Raw genomic sequence first — 21,055 nt, 5'->3', positions numbered from 1 at the left:
TCTAATGTGCTTTTTAGGGGGGGAGAGACAGAGGGCACCGATTGTTCTCAGAAATGAGGCTACACTCATTCTTCCCACAGGTGGAGAACAATAGGAGATCAAAGGTGACCGTTTTGTAGGGAATATTTCAAAGCGACGAACCCAGACTTGGTTGGCAACCCCTTCTTGCTTAACAAGCTAGGGCTCTTTTCTCCAAGCTTTTCAACTACCCCCCAGCAGAGAACCAGCAGGCATCTCCCTTTCTCAACAAGCTAACCAAGAGGGCAGAGAACAGGAGCGTGAAAGGAAAAGCAAAGTGTTCAAACACCACCCTATCTTTAAAAGCCGGGGCTCAAAGAACGTACACATCCTCGTTAAAGTCCCTCCAGCACAGGACCAATCTGTGGCCAATTTCAAGGGGGCCTTACAAGCAGAGCAGGAGTAATCGCCCAACCGTGGTTAACAATTCTCATCGCTGGAGGAAAGAGAGCTGGACGACAGCTTCAAAACAGGCAACCCACAGAGCTCTGCTGGCAAAAGATTACCCTCTGCTTAGGGGGTAATTAGCCCTGATCTCCATAGCCCAAGGCCAGCCTGAGCTCCTCAGATCTCCGAAGCTAAGCAGAGTCAGCCCTGGTTAGTATTTGGATGGGAGACCACCAAAGGGCACCAGGGTTGCTACGCAGAAGCAGGCAATGGCAAATCACCTCGGAACACCTCATGCCTTGAAAACCCCACAGGGTCACCATAAATCAGCTGTGACCTGGGGGGAAAAGATAATCAAGGTACACCCACTGCCACCCCCTAGGCCACCACCGTCCAGGTCCAAGCTGACACCTATGTAGCCTCACCAGGCCCAAGGAGGCAATACCAATCACTTCCTGTGCTGCCAATGGCCAAGAGCAAGCCAAGAAGACCCTGAAGTGCAATGGCATCCCTCCCTTCTCGACGAATGGAGCAGTGGACGCTCAAAACCTTATACCCTGAAAATCTCATTGGTCTTTGAGAGTTGCCCCTAGATTCGAATCTCTGTCTGCCAGTTTGGTCTAGTGGTTAAGTGCACAGACTCTAATCTAGGAGAACCGGGTTTGATTCCCCACTCCTCCACTTGCACCCGCTGGATGACCTTTGGCAAGCCATAGTTCTGATAAGAGCTGTCCTCGAAAAAGAGCAGTTTCTGTGAAGAGCTCTCTCAGCCCCACCTACCTCACAGGGTGTCTGTTGTGGGGAGGGGAAGGGAAAGGAGTTTGTAAGCCGCTCTGAGACTCCTTTGGGTAGTGAAGGGCGGGGTATAAATCCAATCTCTTCTTCTTCTCCTCTACTGTAAAGCAAAATGGCTACCCACCTGAAACTATCCACCTTATTGTGTTGCCCCAAGTAGACATATGGGTGGCTTGACCAGAGAACCAACCGTGCCCTCAAATGGGTTAGTGTATCAGGACAAGCCATCACTGAAGATAAGGCAGAGAAGACAGGGATGTTTGAAGCTAAGGCAGAGAAGACAGGGATGTTGTCTCAGGTCTTATCACAGCACCTCAGACCATCGAGGACTAGTTCGTACCACAGTGACTTTGACAAAACATTTTGTAGTAACGTGTAACTCAACAGCAGGGGCTCATGGCTTAATCAACAAAGATCTCACATTCAGTCAAGTTTATTTATTTATTTATTATATTTATGCCCCGCCCATCCTGTGAACAGGCTCAGGGCGGCTAACAATGTGGTACCATGTACCTAATTGGCATAAACATAAAAAATTTAAAACTACATAAAACACATACTCATTCATGACATAAATTAACAGTTAGCAATAAAGTGTTTGCGGTACTAAAGATTAGATGGCGTGCTTTCCAGATCTAAATCCACGCTGTTCGTCCAATCATCATCCCTCGAGCCGATGGGCCTAGCGATACAACTGGGCCAGACCTAGAGCTCTGTCTTACAGGCCCTGCGGAACTGTAAAAGGTCCCGCAGGGCCCTGATCTCCTCCGGGAGCTCATTCCACCAGTAGGGAGCCACCACAGAAAAGGCTCTGGTCCTGGTACTGGTGAGCCTTGAATCCTTGGGGCCCGGAATAGTCAAACGATGTTGGGCCCCTGACCGTAGTGCTCTCTGGGGTACATACGGGGAAAGGCGGTCCCTCAGGTAGGTCGGTCCCTGGTCATGTAGGGCTTTAAAGGTAAGCACCAGCTCCTTGAAACAAATCCGGTATGCACATTCACATTCAGTCAAACCTCACGTTCAGCCAAACAAAACCTATGCTGTGTTGCATTCGGTTGCATTCGGTCAGAATGCTGTTGCATTCGGTCAGTACTCATTCTTTCCCACCTCGTACCCCCTTCCTTTCCCATCTCCCCCTGCGTTTGTAACCCTCAAGTTGCATAAACTGACTTATGGCGACCCTGTAGGGTTTTCAAGGCAAGAGATTTAACACAGGTGGTCCGCCATTGCCTGCCTCTGTGTAGTAACCCTGGAATTCCTCTTGGGGGGGTCTTCCATCAGGGCCAACCCCACTTAGCTTCCGAGATCTGATGAAACTGGGCTAGCCTGAGCCATCCAGGTCAGAGGTTTGCAATATTAGTGGTCCACGTTTGGCTAAATCGTACCGTTCAGGGTTTTCAAAGCAAGAGACACTTGGAGGAGGTGCGCCATTGACTGCCTCTGTGTAGCAGCCCCAGACTTCCTTGGTGGACTCCCATCCAAGAACTTCCAAGAGCTGACGAGATTGGGCTGTCTTGGTCCGCTTCCCCCCAGCTCAACTGAAATTTAGATTTGTCGAGCTCGTCGGAGCTGTTTTTGTTCTCGTTGCTGTAAAGAGCCGTGCGCATCCACGACTGTACATGAATTAACTGTCTTAATGCAACTTTCTCCACCGTCCTCCTCTGGGCACAGAGAACAGCCAGCCTTTCAAAAGGTGAGCCTCGGGCAACAGATAACGCCACCGCCATGCGCGACGTGGGCTGCGGATTCCTGAGACCTTGCTAATCGTGCACACGGGCCTGCTGGGTCTCTGGGCAGCTTGCTTGGAGGCGGGGGAAGGGAGTCTGGCCTGGGCTGATCCAGCCCTTTCCAGCTGGCAGGCACTACAAACAACATGCTTCAACTACAGGGGGGGGAAAAAAACACGAAGTACTTTTATGTCGGTAACCCGAGCGGAGTGTCGACAGAAGCAAAAAACATTTTAAAAAATTAAGAAATACTGGGATGGCATGCGTTTCCTGCCTCCCAACGGCACAGGAATTCTGGGATTCAGAGGCCTTGGTTCGGCATAAACCATAACAGCCCTGGGTGGTGCGGCAGATATGGGTCTGCACGGGGAAGACCCAGCTATGGGTCACTGCTCAGCCACACCAGAGCAAATTCCAACACTCCAGTTTATGCTCTCTCACAAGGGGGCCGAACTCAAGAAGGACTTAGGTCACTTTCCAACTTTTACAGAAAGGCTAGAGAGACAGATAAGCAAACCGAAATGTTGGTAACTTTCCTGGCGGGTATTCTCTGGCACTGTGGAGATCTATTGGGGAAATCGCAAGATCCTTGTCATCCAATCAGGGCCGGTTCCAGATTTTGGGGGACCCTGGCAGAGAGTTCCCAGGGGCTCCCTTCCCACCCACTCACCCATGTCTCTCACTACCTGTCTGGTAGAGAGCCAGTTTGGTCTAGTGGTTAAGTGCGCGGACTCTAATCTGGGAGAACCGGGATTGATTCCCCACTCCTCCACTTGCACCTGCTGATGTGACCTTGGGTCAGTCACAAGCTCTGGCACAGCTGTTCCTGAAAGAGCAGTTCTCTCAGAGCTCTCTCAGCCCCGCCCACCTCACAGGGTGTCTGTTGTGGGGAGGGGAAGGGAAAGGGGTTTGTAAGCCATTCTGAGACTCCAAGTGAAGGGCAGGGTATAAATCCAATCTCCTCCTCTTCTTCTTCTTCTTCTTCTACCTGCCTGTGCATCTGTCCTTGCCCTGCTCACAAGCCCCCCCACCGCCCATGCTCACAGCCACCTGCATCACTTGCAGCCCTTTCCCTGAAGGCGCTGGGCAGCGTATGCAGCTGGACATATGGGCCGTGAAGCCTTCAGAAGTGAGCAGGGAGGGAATTGGCATGTTGCGGGGGCCAGCTGCATCGGGCCCTGCCAGGAGCTCTGGGCCCAGGCAGCTGCCCACCTGAGGGTATGCTGAGGTCGGCCTTGCATACAATACGAGATTAATGAAACCTTATCACGGGAGTTGGTGTCTGACGTCTGGCAACACTGAATGCTTTCCGATTTCGGTGTGTCCCGTCAGAACTCCCTCTTCCCACATTCTTCACAGTGCTAGAGTACAACACAACCTTTTCCAAAGCCACAGAGTTCAATGGACCCGCTTACTTAGACAACAAGTTCTTTGGGGCAGCAGCCCATCTTTTGAAGCTTATGGGACTCTGCAGAGTGTCACGACAGCGTCATATAAATAAAATTCACAGGCAATTGAAGGCCACTTCAATATCACGTAGCAGGATCTGAAACGTCAGCTGGGCCACAAGGAAACCTGAAGTGCCGGCAAGATGCATATCTGGCAGGAGCTGCCCCAAACTTCAAAGCATGTGGTCACTGCTGTGGTTAAGGGGACCTAGCCTTCCTCACCTAATTAAGGGAATGGCGAATGCTTTGCATTAATGGTGCATTTACTTTTGTTAGACTTGTAACCTTTGGAGTCAGCAGGCCTTTGTAGTTCTGAGAGAGAACGTGTCATGGGGGAGGAGTTAACATTCCATATAAAAGCAACCTCCATTCGGCACTGTTAGGGGACTTTCACAGTTCTTCTCTGCTGCCACAGGCAAGAAACTGATACGCAGACATTCCAATGGGTTTTAAATTGCAAGAACACTTGAGACAAAATATGACTTGGACAAAACAAGGCACGTAATTCTTTCCGCACGAGAGCCCATGGTTTGAGTCCAACACCGCTGAGTTTCACCAGCAATAAAACCGTTGTCATCCCCATAAGTGGGTCCTGATCACATAAAACCAGTCCTAAATGGCAACACAGTCTTCATCCAGATGTAAGGACCATCCATAGCACCTACAAGTGTGTGCTGATACATTTTTCCATGTCATACTGGGAAGACCTTCGTTCAAACCCCTGCTCTACCGTGATGCTCAATGAGCAACCTCCTTGGACCAGTCATTTATCTTTCTGCCTAACCTAACCCAGAGGTTTGATGTGAGGATAAAATGAGGGCGATTGCAACCATGCAATCCAGCTGATTGGTTTAAAACCCCTGCCAATGGTAGTGGCTGAGGGCAACGCAAAATCGGGGGGGGGAGGGCTGTTTGTCTACCTGTATTCTGTCAAGGTTATGAGAATGAGTGAGGACACAGAAAATCCCCTTAAACTTGAATTCACTGCATGGCCTTAGGCAAACCACTTTCAACCTGATGGAAAAACAAGATAGAAATCTGACCTCTCCATCTTTGAGCCTCACCTGTAATATTGGAAAGACAACAAGGCTGGCTTCCCTAAACAATTGATTGATGTTTCTGTGAATGGATCAACTTGCTTCTTGGTTACGGTTACAAACTGGCCCCTTCTTTTGATATCTCTCCAACCTGCCTTTCTGCTTGTTAACTTGGAAGTATAAACACCTGTGCTATGGATGTACACTCCACGCATCTGATGAAGGGAGCTCTGACTCACAAAAGCTTGCTCTGGAATATCCCTTGTTTATCTTGAAGGGTGCCACTAGACTTCTGTTCAACTTCCCTAAACAGCTTCATTTTGTACTTTACGAATATGCCAGGGCCTCAGGGTAGAGACAGATTCTTCCCAAAAACCCCTGGAATCTGAAACCTGGGATCTTCTGCTGGTAAAGCGTGCAACAAACAAACGGGAAGTGGCAAAGGCGCATCAGAATGAGGGTGGCGGCCTCTTAAAAATCCTGCTTCCCCACCAGTTGTGCTCGAGGCAGCTTACCAAACAAATATTTATCACAGATCATTATTTTTTAAAAAACACACACAAGCAGATAGCATTCAGTACAACTAGCAATCTACTTGCAATTTATAATCCAATGGGAGGAAAAACAGAAGCAGTTAAAACAAAAGCAGTAAAAGATCATAATGTCACTGAAGCCAAGGGTGTGTGTGTGTGGAAATAAAATGGTCATCATTTGACTTCACTCCTCTGGGCTGACATTTGTGGGGGAAGGAGGAAAAGAGACCTTTACCAGTGGAGCAAGAAGAGCGCAGTTTTGACAAAAGTTCGAGAAACACCAATGTAAGCAAATGAGAAGCCGAAGCCAGGAGAGGACTCATTATCCTGAAGATAATTAATCATGCGCAACAGCAGGCTGCAAGGAATAACCCTCCAAACTACTACAGTATCTCGAGACTCCCCCCCTGAGTGAAAAATGGGAATTGGTCCGTGTTCCTCCTCCAGCACATGGAGAATGAAGAGTTAAAACGGCAACGCTTGCAATCTCCTGCGCTTTGGAGGTACATTCATTTTTTATCAGCCTTCCATTTGCTTGGCACTCAGCACAAGAAAGAAAAGCTTTACATTGTCGGGTAGACTTTCTTTTCTCCCTCCCTCCCTCCCGCCAGCCCTACATCTCAGAACAGAAAAATGGGCCAGAGAGAATCTCTGTAAATTATCTATGGAGAACAAGCAAGGCAGTCTCAACCTTTTCACGTGCCGCGCGTGAACGAGGCTGCGGTCTCCGCTCCAGAGAGATCTCCTCCTGGCTGTCGCTGACGTTGGCATACTGATGAACACTGATGAAGGGGGGAGGGATCATCACAATGGGCAACCGTGCAGGGAAGTCAAGGGCAAAAGGTCACGGGTTACAAACCAGGCCAAGAATTCATTTCAAAAAGAGCCTGAGAATCTGAGGCTTGCTTACACTGTGTGTTCAACTGGGTCGGGGAAAGGGGTTTACTTCAGTGGCAGAGCTTATGCTATCCATTGCTGAAGGTCCCGGGTTCAACCTCTGGCATCTAAAACTATGGGTCTCAGCTGGCAGGGCTGAAGAAGAGCGCCTGGAGAGCCAGTGACAAGAGCCTGATGCCCTATAAAGTGCGTTTCATAGGACTTCTGAGATCTTGAGAGAGTCCGTAGCTTGGTGGAGGGAAAACTGCATGGCAGAGGTCATTTCGGGGGGGATCGCGGGGGATCGCAGTTCCCCCGGGTGAAGTACGGGGGCGGGGCACATGACGAAGCCCCGCCCCCTGCTTCCGGCCACCCTGCTTCCGGCCCTCATTCAGCCAGGAGGAGGCAGGAGAAGAGGGAGGGTAAGTTGCTTCCTCCCTGCCTCTCCCCACCCCTGCCTGCCTGGGGCCAGGGAGGGCCTTCGCGGGGCTTCCTTGCACTCCCGCCGGCCTTGCAGGTCCATCGCCGGGCCCCTCATGGGGCTCGGCAGTGGAGCTGCAAGGCCGGCGGCGGTGGCCGGGACCGTTGGGAGCAGGGTATGTAGCCTTATGACACACTTCTGGTGATGTCAGGTGGTGTGGCATATGCTAATAAGTTCCCCTAGCTCTTTTTCTATGAAACGACCCCTGCTGCATGGTATAGCTGAATCTCATCAGATCTCAGGAACCTAAGCAGGGTCAGTAGCTGGATGCGAGACCTCCAAGGAAGGCTCTGTGGAGGAAGGCAATGGCAAACCACCTCTACTTCTCTCCTGCCTCGAAAGCCCTTTGTTGGGGTCACTGAGAGACAGTCTAGTGTAGTGGTTAAGTGTGCAGACTCTAATCTGGGAGAACCAGGTTTGATTCCCCACTCCTCCACTTGCAGCCGCTGGATGACACTGGGCAAGCCATAGTCCTGTCAGAGCTGTTCTCTCAAGGACAGTTCTGGAAAGAGCTCTCTCAACCCCACCTACCTCACAGGGTGTCTGTTGAGGGGAAGGGAAAGGAGTTTGTAAGCCACTCTGAGACTCCAAACAAAGGATAGGGTATAAATCCAATCTCTTCTTCTTCTCCTGCCTCAAAAGCCCCTTGCTGGGGTCGCTGAAAGGTGGCTGCAACCTGATGGCACTGTACACACACATGCACAGCTTGGTGGCAGAGTACACACTTTCCATGTAGGCAGTGTTCCCTCTAAGCTGAGTTCGTGTGAGCTAGCTCACCATTTTTTAGCCTCCAGCCCACACATTTTTGTCTTAGCTCAGGAAAGATAGCTCTGGAGCAAACTAATTTATGCAGTAGTCAAATCGCTCGCTCACAACTTTAATGCCAGTAGCTCACAAAGTAGAATTTTGGCTCACAAGACTCCACAGCTTAGAGGGAACATTGCATGTAGGTGATTGTAGGTTCAGTCCCTCACATTTCCAACCAAACAGAAGAATCACCCATGATGTGGGCCACTTGGCAACATGCTGGCCTGTTGGAGAGAGATCTGAGCTGCCGAGATCCATAGCTTTCGCAGCACCCTCTACAAGACCTCCCCGTGCACTTTTCTCCAAACCTGGTGCGCGGATAATAGTATTAATAGGCTGTTCTTGGCCTTACCGAAAGGCCTTTGCTGCTGGAAATCGGGGGAGGGGGGGCAATGCAAGTCTGACTAAAGCAGGCTATCAAGGCCAGCAGTATGAAAGGGGCAGCTACATAAACGACCAGCTACTTGCCAGTCAATCACTATGTGTCGAAAGTCCCAGGGTCAATCCCCTCCACTCCCGATTGAAACATTTGATTCACTAGAAAGACCCTGGGGAGAATTGCTGCCAGTCGTTAACAGGTAACCCTGGGCAAGATGGACTGACTCAGTGCCAACCTCTTTCAGAGGAATTTACAAGCTACCCTCAGCTCAACCTTTTCATCCGGATCCAGTTGTTTGTGAGCTGCTAGCCAGGAGGATGGTCTGTTCCTCGTGTACTCAAGTGCAGGGTGGGCTTTGAGGCGTATTATGCAAACAGCTGGTGCGGAACAGGAGAGCCCGCATCTCCCCACAGCTGCGGATCACTGGCAGCACGTTCCACCACTGCTCTCAAGTCTATGCTGCCTTTCACAGCTTTTCCTGGCAAACACAATCCAGATGTCGGTTTTGACCTAGAAAAGCCCTAAGCAGCTTTGGATCTACGGGCTGCAGAAAAATCTACCCCAGATCCCTAGATTGACCAAGAATGCCCTCTTAATACCATCATCCGTGCACCATCCACACTTCCGGGTCATGCAGGGCACCAACCATGGGCTGCTCCTGGGACAGACCCTGTTTCATGGTAAAGCACCTTCGCCATTATTGCCTGTTGGGAACAAGGTTAGCGCGAGGCCAGGCTAGCCCCGATCTCATCAGATCTCGGAAGCTAAGCAGGGTCCGCCCTGGTCTTTGGATGGGAGGAACACCAAGTCCAGTTTGGTGTAGTGGTTAAGTGCGCGGACTCTAATCTGGGAGAACCGGGTTTGATTCCCCACTCTTCCACTTGCGCCTCGCTGGATGACCTTGGGCAAGCCATAGTTCTGACAAGAGCTGTCCTTGAAAAAGAGCAGTTTCTGTCCAGAGCTCTCTCAGCCCCCCCTACCTCACAGGGTGTCTGTTGTGGGGAGGGGAAGGGAAAGGAGTTTGTAAGCCGCTCTGAGACTCCCTTGGGTAGTGAAGGGCGGGATATAAATCCAGTCTCTTCTCTTCTCTTCTCTTCTCTTCTCTTCAAGGAGGTTACTACTCAGAGGTAGGCAATGGCAAACCAACTCTGAATGTCTCTTGCCTTGAAAACCGTCTGGGATAGCCAGAAGCCAGCCGCGACATGACGGCACTTTCCACCGCCACTGGTACAAGTTGCTAGAGTAGTCATTCTTCAGGGTTTCGATTGTGCTTGAATGTTAAGAGTGTCAGGCAGTGCCGCGTCTGCCACTTTGCACACTGTAGCTGCTGACGTATATTTGGAACTGATGTTGGTTGACTTTGGCTTTTCTAACGGATCTTCAGCCAATATAACCATTGCCATCTTTGGCCACAGCCTTCAGTTTGCAAGACCTGAGCACGGCTGTTAAAGACAGGACTTCTGGGCGGTCATTAATTCATAGAGTCACAGGCAACCTGACAACACTTAACACACGTATCTTGGCGTTTTACACTGGTGGACTGTGGGCTGCTTCATACTCAACAAAGCCAGGCAGAGAAGAGCAATGCAATAAAGGGAAAGGGTGTGTGGTTCAAGAGATGATCCTTGGTATGAGCATATGGGTGTTTCCAAGCATGCCCCTATTTTTATCTGTGAAGTATTGGAGGGTATTATTAGGTCTTGCCCTGACCTGGATAGCTAGCTCAATCTTGTCGGTTCTTGAAAGCTAAGCAGGGTCGGTCCTAGTTAGGACATGGATGGGAGACCACCGAGGAAGTCCAGGGTTGCTATGCAGAGGCAGGCAATGGCAAACCGCCTCTGCACCTTTCTTGCCTTGAAAGCCCTTTGGGGTTGCCGTACGTCAGCTGCAACTTGACAGCAGTTTACATATACATTGCTAGGTCTTCCTGTTAGCCTTCTGTGTCCTGGGACTGCACCGTGGAACAACCCGATGGTTATACGATGGCAAGGGAAGCTCATCAGGGACATGCAAACCTACTTTCAGAGGGGAGAAAATATCTATTGTTTGAATCCCACCCATTTTCCAACAAGCTCAAGGCAACATGCATCTCCCCCCTGTTCCCTGTTCCCATTTTATCCTTACAACAAGCCACATGATGTAGGTTAACCTGAGAGAGAGACTGACTCGTCGAGGGTCACATAAGTAAGACATCACAAGCCGGGATTCGAACCTGGGTCTCCCCCAGTACTAGACTAGGTTCCATTTAGCTACCCTGGCTACAGCCCTGACCTGGGTAGCCCAGGATGGCCTGATCTCATCAGATCTCGAAAGCTAAGCAGGGTCAGCCCTGGCTAGTATTTGGATGGGAGACCTCCAAGGAATACCAGGGTCGCTATGCAGAGGCAGGCAATGGCAAACCACATCTGAACGTCTCTTGCCTTGAAAACCCTACCGGGTCACTGTAAATCAGCTGTGACTCGAAGGCAAAACAAACAAAAAACACCTTGGCTGGAACTTTCTCATGGATTGCTGCCTTGACGTGGCGAGGGGGCTTGCGTGGTTCGATGAGGCTGCAGGCTATGCCGTGGAGGACCACCCAGGACAGACAGGCCACAGTGGAGACCTCAGAAAAAATGTGATCCACTGGAGAAGGAAATGGCAACCCACGCCAGTATCTTTGCCAAGAAAACCCCACGGACAGTAACAAAAGGCTAAAAGATATGACGTCGGAAGATGAGCCCCTCAGGTCAGAAGGTGTCCAATATGCTACTGGGGAAGAGGAGCAGAGGGCAAGTACAAGTAACCCCAGAAAGAGTGAAGCGGCTGGGCCAAAGCCGAAAGGACGCTCAGCTGTGGATGTGTCTGATGGTGAAAGGAAAGTCCGATACTGCAAAGAATAATACTGCATAGGAACCTGGAATGCAGGATCTATGAATCAAGGTAAGCTGGATGTGGTCAAAAATGATATGGCAAGACTGAACATCAACATCTTGGGAATCAGTGAACTAAAGTGGACTGGAATTGGCAAATTTAACTCAGAGGACCATTATATCTACTACTGTAGAAAAAATGGTGTGGTCTTTATAGTCAACAAGAGAGCGAGAAAGGTAGTAATGAGATACAATCTCAAAAATGACAGAATGATCTCGGTCCGAATCCAAGGCAAACCATTCAACATCACAGTAATCCAAGTCTATGCCCCAACCACTGGCGCAGAAGAGGCTGAAGTAGACCGGTTCTATGAAGACCTACACCACCTCCTAGAACTAACACCAAAGAAAGATGTCCTTATCATCATAGGGGACTGGAATGCTAAAGTAGAAAGTCAAAAGGTAACCAGAATAACGGACAAGTTTGGCCTTGGAGAACAAAATGAAGCCAGGCAAAGGCTAACAGAGTTTTGTCAAGAGAAAATGCTGGTTATAGTGAATACCCTCTTCCAGCAACCTAAGAGGCGACTCTACACATGGACATCACCAAATGGGCAACACCGAAATCAGATTGATTATATCATTTGCAGTCAAAGATGGAGAAGCTCTATACAGTCAGTAAAAACAAGACCTGGAGCTGACTGTGGCTCAGATCATGAGCTACTCACTGCAAAATTCAGGCTTAAACTGAAGAAAGTTGGGAAAACCACTAGGCCATTCAGGTTTGACCTAGATCACATCCCTTATGAATATACAGTGGAGGTGAAGAATAGGTTTAAGGGACTAGGTTTGATAGAGTGCCTGAAGAACTATGGACGGAGGTTCATGACATTGTATAGGAGGCAGCAATCACCACCATCCCAAAGAAAAAGAAATGCAAGAAAGCAAAGTGACTGTCTAATGAGGCTTTACAAATAGCAGAGGAAAGAAGGAAAGCAAATGGCAAAGGTGAAAATGAAAGATCACAACAAACTGTGGCAAATCCTTAAAGAGATGGGAGTACCAGACCACCTCACATGTCTCTTGAGAAACCTGTATAAGGGTCAAGAAGCGACAAAACCGGATATGGAACAACTGATTGGTTTAGAATAGGAAAAGGAGTACGATAAGGATGTATATTGTCCCCTTGCTTATTTAATTTATATTCAGAGTACATCATGCGAAATGCTGGCCTGGATGAGTCGGAAGCCGGAATTAAGATTGGTGGGAAAAACATCAACAACCTCAGATATGCAGACAATACCACTCTAATGGCAGAAAGTGAAGAAGACCTAAAGAGCTTCTTACTGAGAGTCAAAGAGGAGAGTGCAAAAGTTGGCTTGAAACTCAACATCAAAAAAACTAAGATCATGGCATCCAGTCCCATCGCTCCTTGGCAAATAGAAGGGGAAGTCATGGAAGCAATGACACACTTCACATTCCTGGGATCCAAGATTACTTCAGACGGTGACTGTAGGCATGAAATTAAAAGACGCCTGCTCCTTGGGAGGAAAGCTATGGCAAACCTAGAAAGAATAATAAAAAGTAGAGACATCACCCCTGCCAACAAAAGTCCGTATGGTCAAAGCAATGGTATTCCCAGTAGTAATGTATGGCTGAGAGAGTTGGACTGTACGGAAGGCCGAGTGCTGAAGAATAGATGCTTTCGAATTATGGTGCTGGAGAAGACTCTTGAGAGTCCCTTGGACTGCAAGGAGATCAGATCAGTCAATGCTAACAGTGGAAGGCCAGGACTGTTCCCTGGAAGGCCAGATAATGAAGCTCAAATACTTTGGCCACCAAATGAGAAGGGAGCACTCACTGGAGAAGACCCTGATGCTGGGAAAGACTGAAGGTCAAAGTAGCAAGGGATGGCAAAGGATAAGATGTTTAGATAGTGTTATCGATGCAATGAACATGAAATTAAGCAAACTCCGGAGGACGACAGAAGACAGGAGGGCCTGGCATAATGTGGTCCATGGAGTTGCGAAGAATCGGAGTCGACTGTGTGACTGAACAACAACAAAAAGAGCTCAGTGAGATTAGATCACAGGTCCATCTAGTTCAGTATCAGAGGAAAGGACAGAGATTGATCACAGAACATTAGATGCTGCCTTATAACAAGTGAAACTATCTCGCCCTGTATTATCTACTCTGACAGCCAATGTTTCTCCAAGAACTCTGGAAGAGAAAGGTCTCTCCTCACACCCATTAGTTGAGACCCCTTTTAGCTGGTGATGCCAGGGACTGAATCAAATATCTATGGTCCCCCCTTGCAAGATCAGAATTCATTTGAAGCTGCCTTACACAGAGTCAGAGCACTGGTCAACCTAGCCCAGGACTATCTATTTCAACTGGCATCACAAGTTCTGTCCCAGGCCTGAAGATTTTGTTATTTATTCCTCACATCTTTAACCTTCCCTCCAAGAGCAGGGTCTAGAGAGATGAATCAGGGATATTCTCTCTTTTTGCTGCTATGCTACACCGGCTGCTAAATGTCAGGCCTCGTCCCCCACCCTGCAATTAGCCCCTAAAGCTAAGAATCACAGTGGGCCATGAGACCAAAATTGAGAGAGCCATAAAAACCACACCAAGGCACTTATGAATTCTCGCCCCCACAGAACCAGACAAGATGCAGAAGGGTGGTGGTGGGGAAACAGAATGCTGCCCAAATAAGGGGGAAACTGTGAAAAATGACATGTAAGTCAGGAGTTTAATATCTTGGGGGGGATTTAGCTGTAGGTGGGGTGAGGGGGAATCTACTGAAGGAATTCAAAGATGAAAACCTAATTGGATTGCAGCAATCAGGGATGGGGGTGGGTGGGGGAGATTCTTCAGCTGCTCTTTCAACAACCCAAATTTTAGTGCAGGCAGAATGCCTGACTAAGATCACAATGAGGGAGGTCAGGAAGGGGTTACCTCTAAAGATCACACCATCTATAATTGTTAATTGGGAAGGGACTTTGGCTTAATAAAGTGTATCATTTCCACAGCAACTCTGGAGGTTTGTATGTTATCCAATGAAGATGCTTTCTTGAACTGCGCATATCTTACCTCAGTGCAGCCTTTACACCAACCCTGCAAGTTAGGCACATGTTATTATTCCCATATTGCAGGTGGAGGGCCCTGAAGCTGAATGAGAGAGAGTTAACTTGTCCAAGGCCACTCTTAAATATCATAGCAGTAAGATTCAAATAGATCCTTCCTGATTCATAGCCAAGAACCCCAGCTCTCTAAATAAAGCCTACCAAAAAAATCAACAATATTTAGCATAACAATGCTTTGTGTTTCCATAGTGCATTGCAAGCGTGCATTATCTCAGGAACCCAAACAATAGCTAGATGGATGGGATTTTGCGTGCCCTGTTTTGTGGCAAGCGGTCAAGTTGTGTCTTTGGTTGGCTGTGGTGGTTTTGCAAAGCATGTTCTGGGAAACCCTCAAGGTTCCTCGGAAACTTCACAGAAGTTCCTCAATGAGCAGGTGGCTTAGGGAAGAGGAGCTTCCAGGGAAGGCATCTGACGCAGGAGTCCCAGGTGTTTTTGGGTTCACACAAAACACACTCCCTTGCAGCTACTAATGTCAGTAATGGACAGCGGGCTGGCGTGGTCACTACAAACATTGGGCCTACCTCGCAGGTAGTTCCTATAGGTCAAAGTGAAACATTAAAGGCCAGGCCACTTGAACAGTAGAACCTGTTTCACGTTCCAGGCTAATCTACCACCCCTGGGAAGCCCATAAGCAAAGAATGAAGGTAACAGCCCTTCACGGATGCTTCCTCATCCGCAGCCATTCAATAGTATACTATCTTTTTTTTTTCCTAGAGGAACAAGTTTATATCAGCGAAAAGCAAAGCCTTACCACGAAGAAGAACAATACAAATGACCATTAGATTACAGAAATAGAGTAAGAAGAGTAACAATCAGTAACTTTTCCCTAACCAGCAAATGAACTAAACCTTTACAGCAACAGCCATTTATGGTAATTTGGGTTTGCAGGTAGTATGTCATGTGCCACAAGATACGTGAAAATTGGAAACCAGATGGCTTCAAATTTAGAATTCGGGGATTCAACTGAATGCGCCCTATTTACTTTGTCAGTGATTTTGGCCATCACAAATTGCTCCCATACTTTCTCGTGCCAGGCAGATAGTGAGGGGGGCAGCGGGGATTTCCAAGATGAGGCAATTGAAAGACGTGCTGAAGCAAGAAGTAAGGAGATTATTTCTTTGTTCCTATTATTGATGGTAGCATCCCAACGATTAAGTAAGAAAATTTCAGGCTTGAAACTAAGATCAATCGAGGTTATCTCCTTGATCTGTTTACGAATCTCCTCCCAAAACTTGCCGATCTTCGGGCACTCCCACCAGCAATGTAAAAAGGTGCCTGTCTGCCCGCAGCCTTTCCAACAAAGCAGTTCATTATTAGAGCGGGGTCATGTACCATCTAGAATACAGCTTGGAAAATTGCAATCTAATATTGAAGATGTTAGAGGTATTGGCAGGGGAGGACCATATACTATACTATCTTTGAACATGGAGGTTCTATTTTGCCTACACAGCCTTTTTTTTTTTTTGCCGTCCAGTCGCAGCCGTCTTATGGCAATGCCATAGGGTTTTCAAGGCAAGAGATGACCAGAGGTGCTTTGCCATTGCCTCCCTCTGCCTAGTGACCCTGGTCTTCCTTGGTGGTCTCCCATCCAAGTACTCATCAGGGCTGACCCTGCTTAGCTTCCAAGATCTGTCGAGAACGAGCTAGCCTAGGCTATCCAAGTCAGGGCATCACAGCTAACAGCCATCCATAAAAGCCTCTACTTTTTCATGAACTGAGTCCTCTTTTAAAGCTAGTGGTCGCATGTAATGATGGCAAATTCCTAAAATTAATTATGAAAAATTGGTTTGTTTTCTTTTCCCTTAATCTACTGTCCATTAACTTTGCTTGGTGACACACACACCCCCCCCAAATCATATCCTTGTACTGTGGAAGAGAAAGAGAAAAAGATATACTGCAAAAACACATTTCATCGTCTTTGTTCTGACCAGGAATCTCTGGCTGATTTCGCACTAGAGCTGCCTCGATGTTGCACCGCCATTTGCCCCGATACTATTGGTCAATTTCACACCCGAAGCCGTACTGCATCTTGACTCGCGGCTTCGCCCAATTTCCCCCGCAGTTTCGTGATCCTGTTTTTTGAGGATCACGAAACTAAGGAGGAAATCGGGCAAAGCTGCGGGTCAAAGGCAGCCTCGCGGCTTCGGGTGTGAAATTGACCAATAGTATCGGGGCAAACGGTGGCGCAACATGGAGGCAGTTCTAGTGCGAAATCAGCCCCAAGCCACTATCGTCACCTTAGCACATCTTACAAAAATTACACTTAGACATAATTGTGGTTAATAAGCTAACTGCAACCCTTGTTTAATGGGTGCTAAGTAACCATGGTTAGCAGAGAGGCCACCATTTAGACCAGTGGTGTCAAACTCATTTGTTATGGAGGTTCTGGATTTGACATAAATTGGACTTTGATGGGCCGGGCCATGTGTGTCATAAAATGTAATGCCAGTTGGCAGAGATATAAACTTTATAAAGGACACCAACACAAAGAGTTTTTTTAACCTGTTTGAAACATTAGCCTCCTTACAATATTTTGTTTATTTAACAGTCTCTGATAACTGACACTTGTTGCTCGAAATTATTGCATCAAAATGTCTGTGCTGACCACTACACCAAACTGGAGGAGCCTCAGCCCAGTGCAGGGAGCAGAAGCTTGCCTATCTATCTCTCCTGAGAGTCTGGGAAAGCAAGCTATGATGCAGCAGTGGCAGCAGAACTGGAGGAAGAAGCAGGAGACAGCCAGTCCCTTGCGGGCCTGATAAAGCCCTCTGGGGACCTGATCCGGCCCCAGGGCCGCGTGTTTGACATCCCTGATTTAGACAATCCCACTAACCACAGTTACCCAACATGGTATAGGGGATACAGTACAGTGGATATTGTGTTTGCCTAGGATCTGGGAGACCCAGGTTCGAATCCCCTTGGGAGTTTGCTGGGTGACCTTGAGCCAGACACGCACTCTCAGCCTATCCTGTCTTACAGGGTTGTTGTGAGGATAAAATGGAGGAGATGAGAATGATGTAAGCTATTTTGGGTCCCCCACTGGGGAGAAAGGTGGGGTATAAACGGCGTAAATCAATCAATCAAGCCGGGGTTTTGCATGTCTGCCTATGCCTCGTGTTATAAACCTCTACCATATTTCCCCCAGCCCTTTGCTCTGAACTTAAAAAGCTGGAAGTGATTTAGCCATCAGGTCTGTAGCAAACCAATGACAACATAATTATATATATTGTTTTTTCAATTTTGCAAACAGGGGGGGAAAATACACTGAGAGAACCTGAGTGAAAAGAACGCACCATGCATGAAAAAATCCCCTTTCCCCCCCCCATAGAACATTTTCCCCCTGTACCCCTTCACTGGCCTTGTATTCCACACCGTCTAGAGCAGATAGATTGAATGACTAAAGGTTCTGCGTGTCTTAATTTATGCTCTTGTAATGTCAATAATTACCCAGCCAACCCTTTCATTTGTCTAAATTTCCCCAAGCATAAAGGGAGCTGCCCACACATAGTTTTTCATTGAAAGGTGACAAAGCGGCTGTTACAGCCTCGGCTCTGTCCCACTCTCTGGAACGTGGCACATGCAGGAAGCAGAGCCTTTTGTGGCTCGCAAAGTGGCTGCCGAAAGGAGAGGAGGAAAGCAGAGGGAGGGGAGCTGGGGGTGGATGGATACCTGGGAGGCTGAAGACTTAGATTGGCCAACCTCCATCTCTGGCTGTGTTTGTACTCCTGATTGCTCTCTGGCTTGCTTCCAGAATTGCTCCTAGAAGCCTGTCTTTCACCGAAAGATCCGCACTCCCACCAGAAATTAAACCAGATTAAGTTACCTCTGGAGGTCAGTGCAGTCATGACTAATATTAACCCTCTACTCATCTCCACCTGGGGGGGGGGCATGCTTATGAGAACCAATGGGGGGGGTTTTGACATTTCCCACCTCGTGGTGCCGTTTCCCAGTAAATGACAATCTAAGATCACCGGACAGCCTTGATCATGACATTTGAACTCCCACCACCCCTTAACTTCATCTGATCTCGTTTCTTCAGCTGCTGAAGCACATCCAATTGGCACTGGGTATAGTAGTATACCAGTGGGAGAAGTTGTACCTGCCAAAATTCCCCCTGCCCAGTGAAATTATCACTTTCATTGACATTGGGGGGAGGGGCCGAATTCACAAAGGAGAAGCTATCGGATACGATCTCGCTAAATGGAATGTCAAAGTTCGAAGGTCATCTATCTCTGGGGGGGGACAGAACAAAAGGCCTGCTTGTTTAAAGAATCGGCAAGTTTAAAGGGCAAGCTGATCCTCCCCCCGCATTCATAACCCCAGCAGCCCCCCCCCCGCTCCCCTGAAGCATCATTTCAGGAGTTGCGGACAACCAGCTGCAAAGCTAGGAAGAGGAGGGCTGCAGAGAGAAGGGTGCAAAATTGCTCCATTCCCTCTTCCACCAACGCCCCCCTTCCCCCTCCTCACTGCAGTACCCCAACCAATGTTCCCTCTAAGCTTTGGAGTCCTGTGAGCAAAAATTCTACTTTGTGAGCTACTGGCATTAAAGTTGTGAGCGAGCAAATTGGGTACTGCCTAAATTAGCTTGCTCCGGAGCTGTCCTTCCTGAGCGAAGACAAAAATGTGTGAACCGGAGGCTAAAAAACTGTGAGCTAGCTCACACTAACTCAGCTTAGAGGGAACACTGACCCCCCAACCCACAGGGCTACTTGTTCATGCGGGTTCCGCAACTCTAGGGACAATCTGAAGGACGAGAGGCGCAGCAAGAGAAACCACCCTCGGTTCTGCTGGCGCTTTGTAGGACACAAACCTTTAGATTCTCTTGCCCTCATACCCTACCTGTGGGCTTCTTCAACGGATGCTGTAGGAAATGGAAAGCTAGATTTTCTTATGAAGTTATGCAATCAGATAACCAATCAAGCATTACCACTGAACGGGACGTTCAGGTGTCCCATGCTCGTAGATATCTTGACTTCACTGGGGACTGTTGTGTACTATCTAAACACAGCACTAGAGTTTGGGGTGTTCTTGTATCATGCGGCTTGCTAGAACAAGGGCCAGGGGAAGGAGGGGTAGGGTGGGGGAACACTCTTTACCTCAATGATATCTGCGTTGGTCCGGCTCTCGTGGGGTTCGTTGTACTCCGTGTACTTCAGAAGCACCTTGTCCATGTCAGTGCTGGCATACTGGAACAGTTTGTTCGAATGGTTGAAAATGATCAGGGCAATCTCGCAGTCGCACAGGACGCTGAGCTCGTAGGCTTTCTTCATCAACCCAAACTTCCGTTTGGTGAAGGTCACCTGCACGAGAGCAGCCAAGGAAGCAAAAAGACACAGTCAGACAGATGTGGTTCTCCACTGATCCAGTCGATTTGGTTTATGGGTCAATCCAAAGAAGGTTGCCCCGACCTGGATGGCCCGGGCTAGCCCGATCTTGTCAGATCCCGGAAGCTAAGTGGGGTCAGCCCTGGTTAGTATTTGGATGGGAGACCACCACGGAAGTCCAGGGACTCTACGCAGAGGCAGGTGAGGGCAATCCACCTCTGTTCATCTCTTGCTGTAAAAACCCTATTGGGTTGCCATAAGTCAGCTATGACTTGATGGCAAAAAAAAAAAAGGCTGAATGGGAGGCGAGATCAGATTTCATAAGCAATCTGGTTCAATTTGAATTCCCCCCCCCCTTTCAATTTCAAATTTATTTTCTCCTTTACAAGAGATAAATCCACAAAGGCCTTTATTCTGGCACCGTTTCTCTTTTCTGCATGTTGAATTCCTCCACCGGTGGCACGAAAACGGTGTAAAAAGGAGCGAAACAATCAACGGGAGCTACGAAAATGAACAATGTACAAAATCCAAAAGAAGCGGAGATGGCTGTGTTGGCTCATCTCTAGTTTTTGCCAACACAACAACAACAAAACATGGAGATGTTAACGCAAAATTATCATGCCAAACAGTCAAATTATAAAAACACCTAAACACAGATCATCAGCTTGGCAGTCAACCACACAAGACTTCCAGACATCTCTTATGAAGTTCCTGTACAGAAAAATCTGGTCACTCTCAACATATTAGAAATCAGAAAGCAAAAACTTGCATCTCATCCGTCACATTGATTCGCCTGACCTGTGGGAAGAATGTCCAAACACAAACCATAAGCCCCTTCCATTCTTATCTCACCTTTCCTCTACGAGCAGCTCAGGGTTCTCCCTCCCCGTTTTTATCCTCACAACAGCCTGCAAGATAGGTTGAATTGAGAGACAGCAACTGGCCCCACGATTATGCAGTGAGCTTCACAGCAGAGATTTGAATCTGGGTCTCCTTAGCCTTCATCTAAGGGGTTCGTGGGAAAGGGACTAAGAATAAAACGGCCAATATTATAATGCCCCTGTACAGGGGTCGTTTCGTAGAAAAAGAGCTAGGGGGACTCATTAGCATAACTCATTAGCATATGCCACACCCCCTGACATCACCGGAAGTGTGTCATAAGGCCACACCCCCTGACATCACCGGAAGTGTGTCATATGGCCACACACCCCGCCCCCAACGGTCCCGGCCGTCGCCGCCGGCCTT

The 21,055-nt window shown here is 48.3% G+C and overlaps 1 protein-coding gene across 8 annotated transcripts in view; it reads right to left on the bottom strand.

The window, feature by feature from the left end:
* Nucleotides 1-21,055, bottom strand: part of MEF2D (myocyte enhancer factor 2D) — a 202,814-nt gene that overhangs the window by 44,205 nt on the left and 137,554 nt on the right. For all 8 annotated transcript variants that reach the window (XM_015420284.1, XM_015420281.1, XM_015420280.1 and 5 more), the window contains one exon: nt 19,583-19,786. In XM_015420284.1, coding sequence (XP_015275770.1) covers nt 19,583-19,786 — 204 coding nt within the window. The remainder of the gene's footprint in view (nt 1-19,582; nt 19,787-21,055) is intronic.

The sequence above is a fragment of the Gekko japonicus genome, unplaced genomic scaffold, assembly GCF_001447785.1.
Source record: "Gekko japonicus isolate JY-2015 unplaced genomic scaffold, Gekko_japonicus_V1.1 scaffold306, whole genome shotgun sequence".
Classification (NCBI taxonomy): domain Eukaryota; kingdom Metazoa; phylum Chordata; class Lepidosauria; order Squamata; family Gekkonidae; genus Gekko; species Gekko japonicus.
Note: the sequence above shows the minus strand (reverse complement) of the source record. Positions and strands in the feature narration are given on the sequence as shown.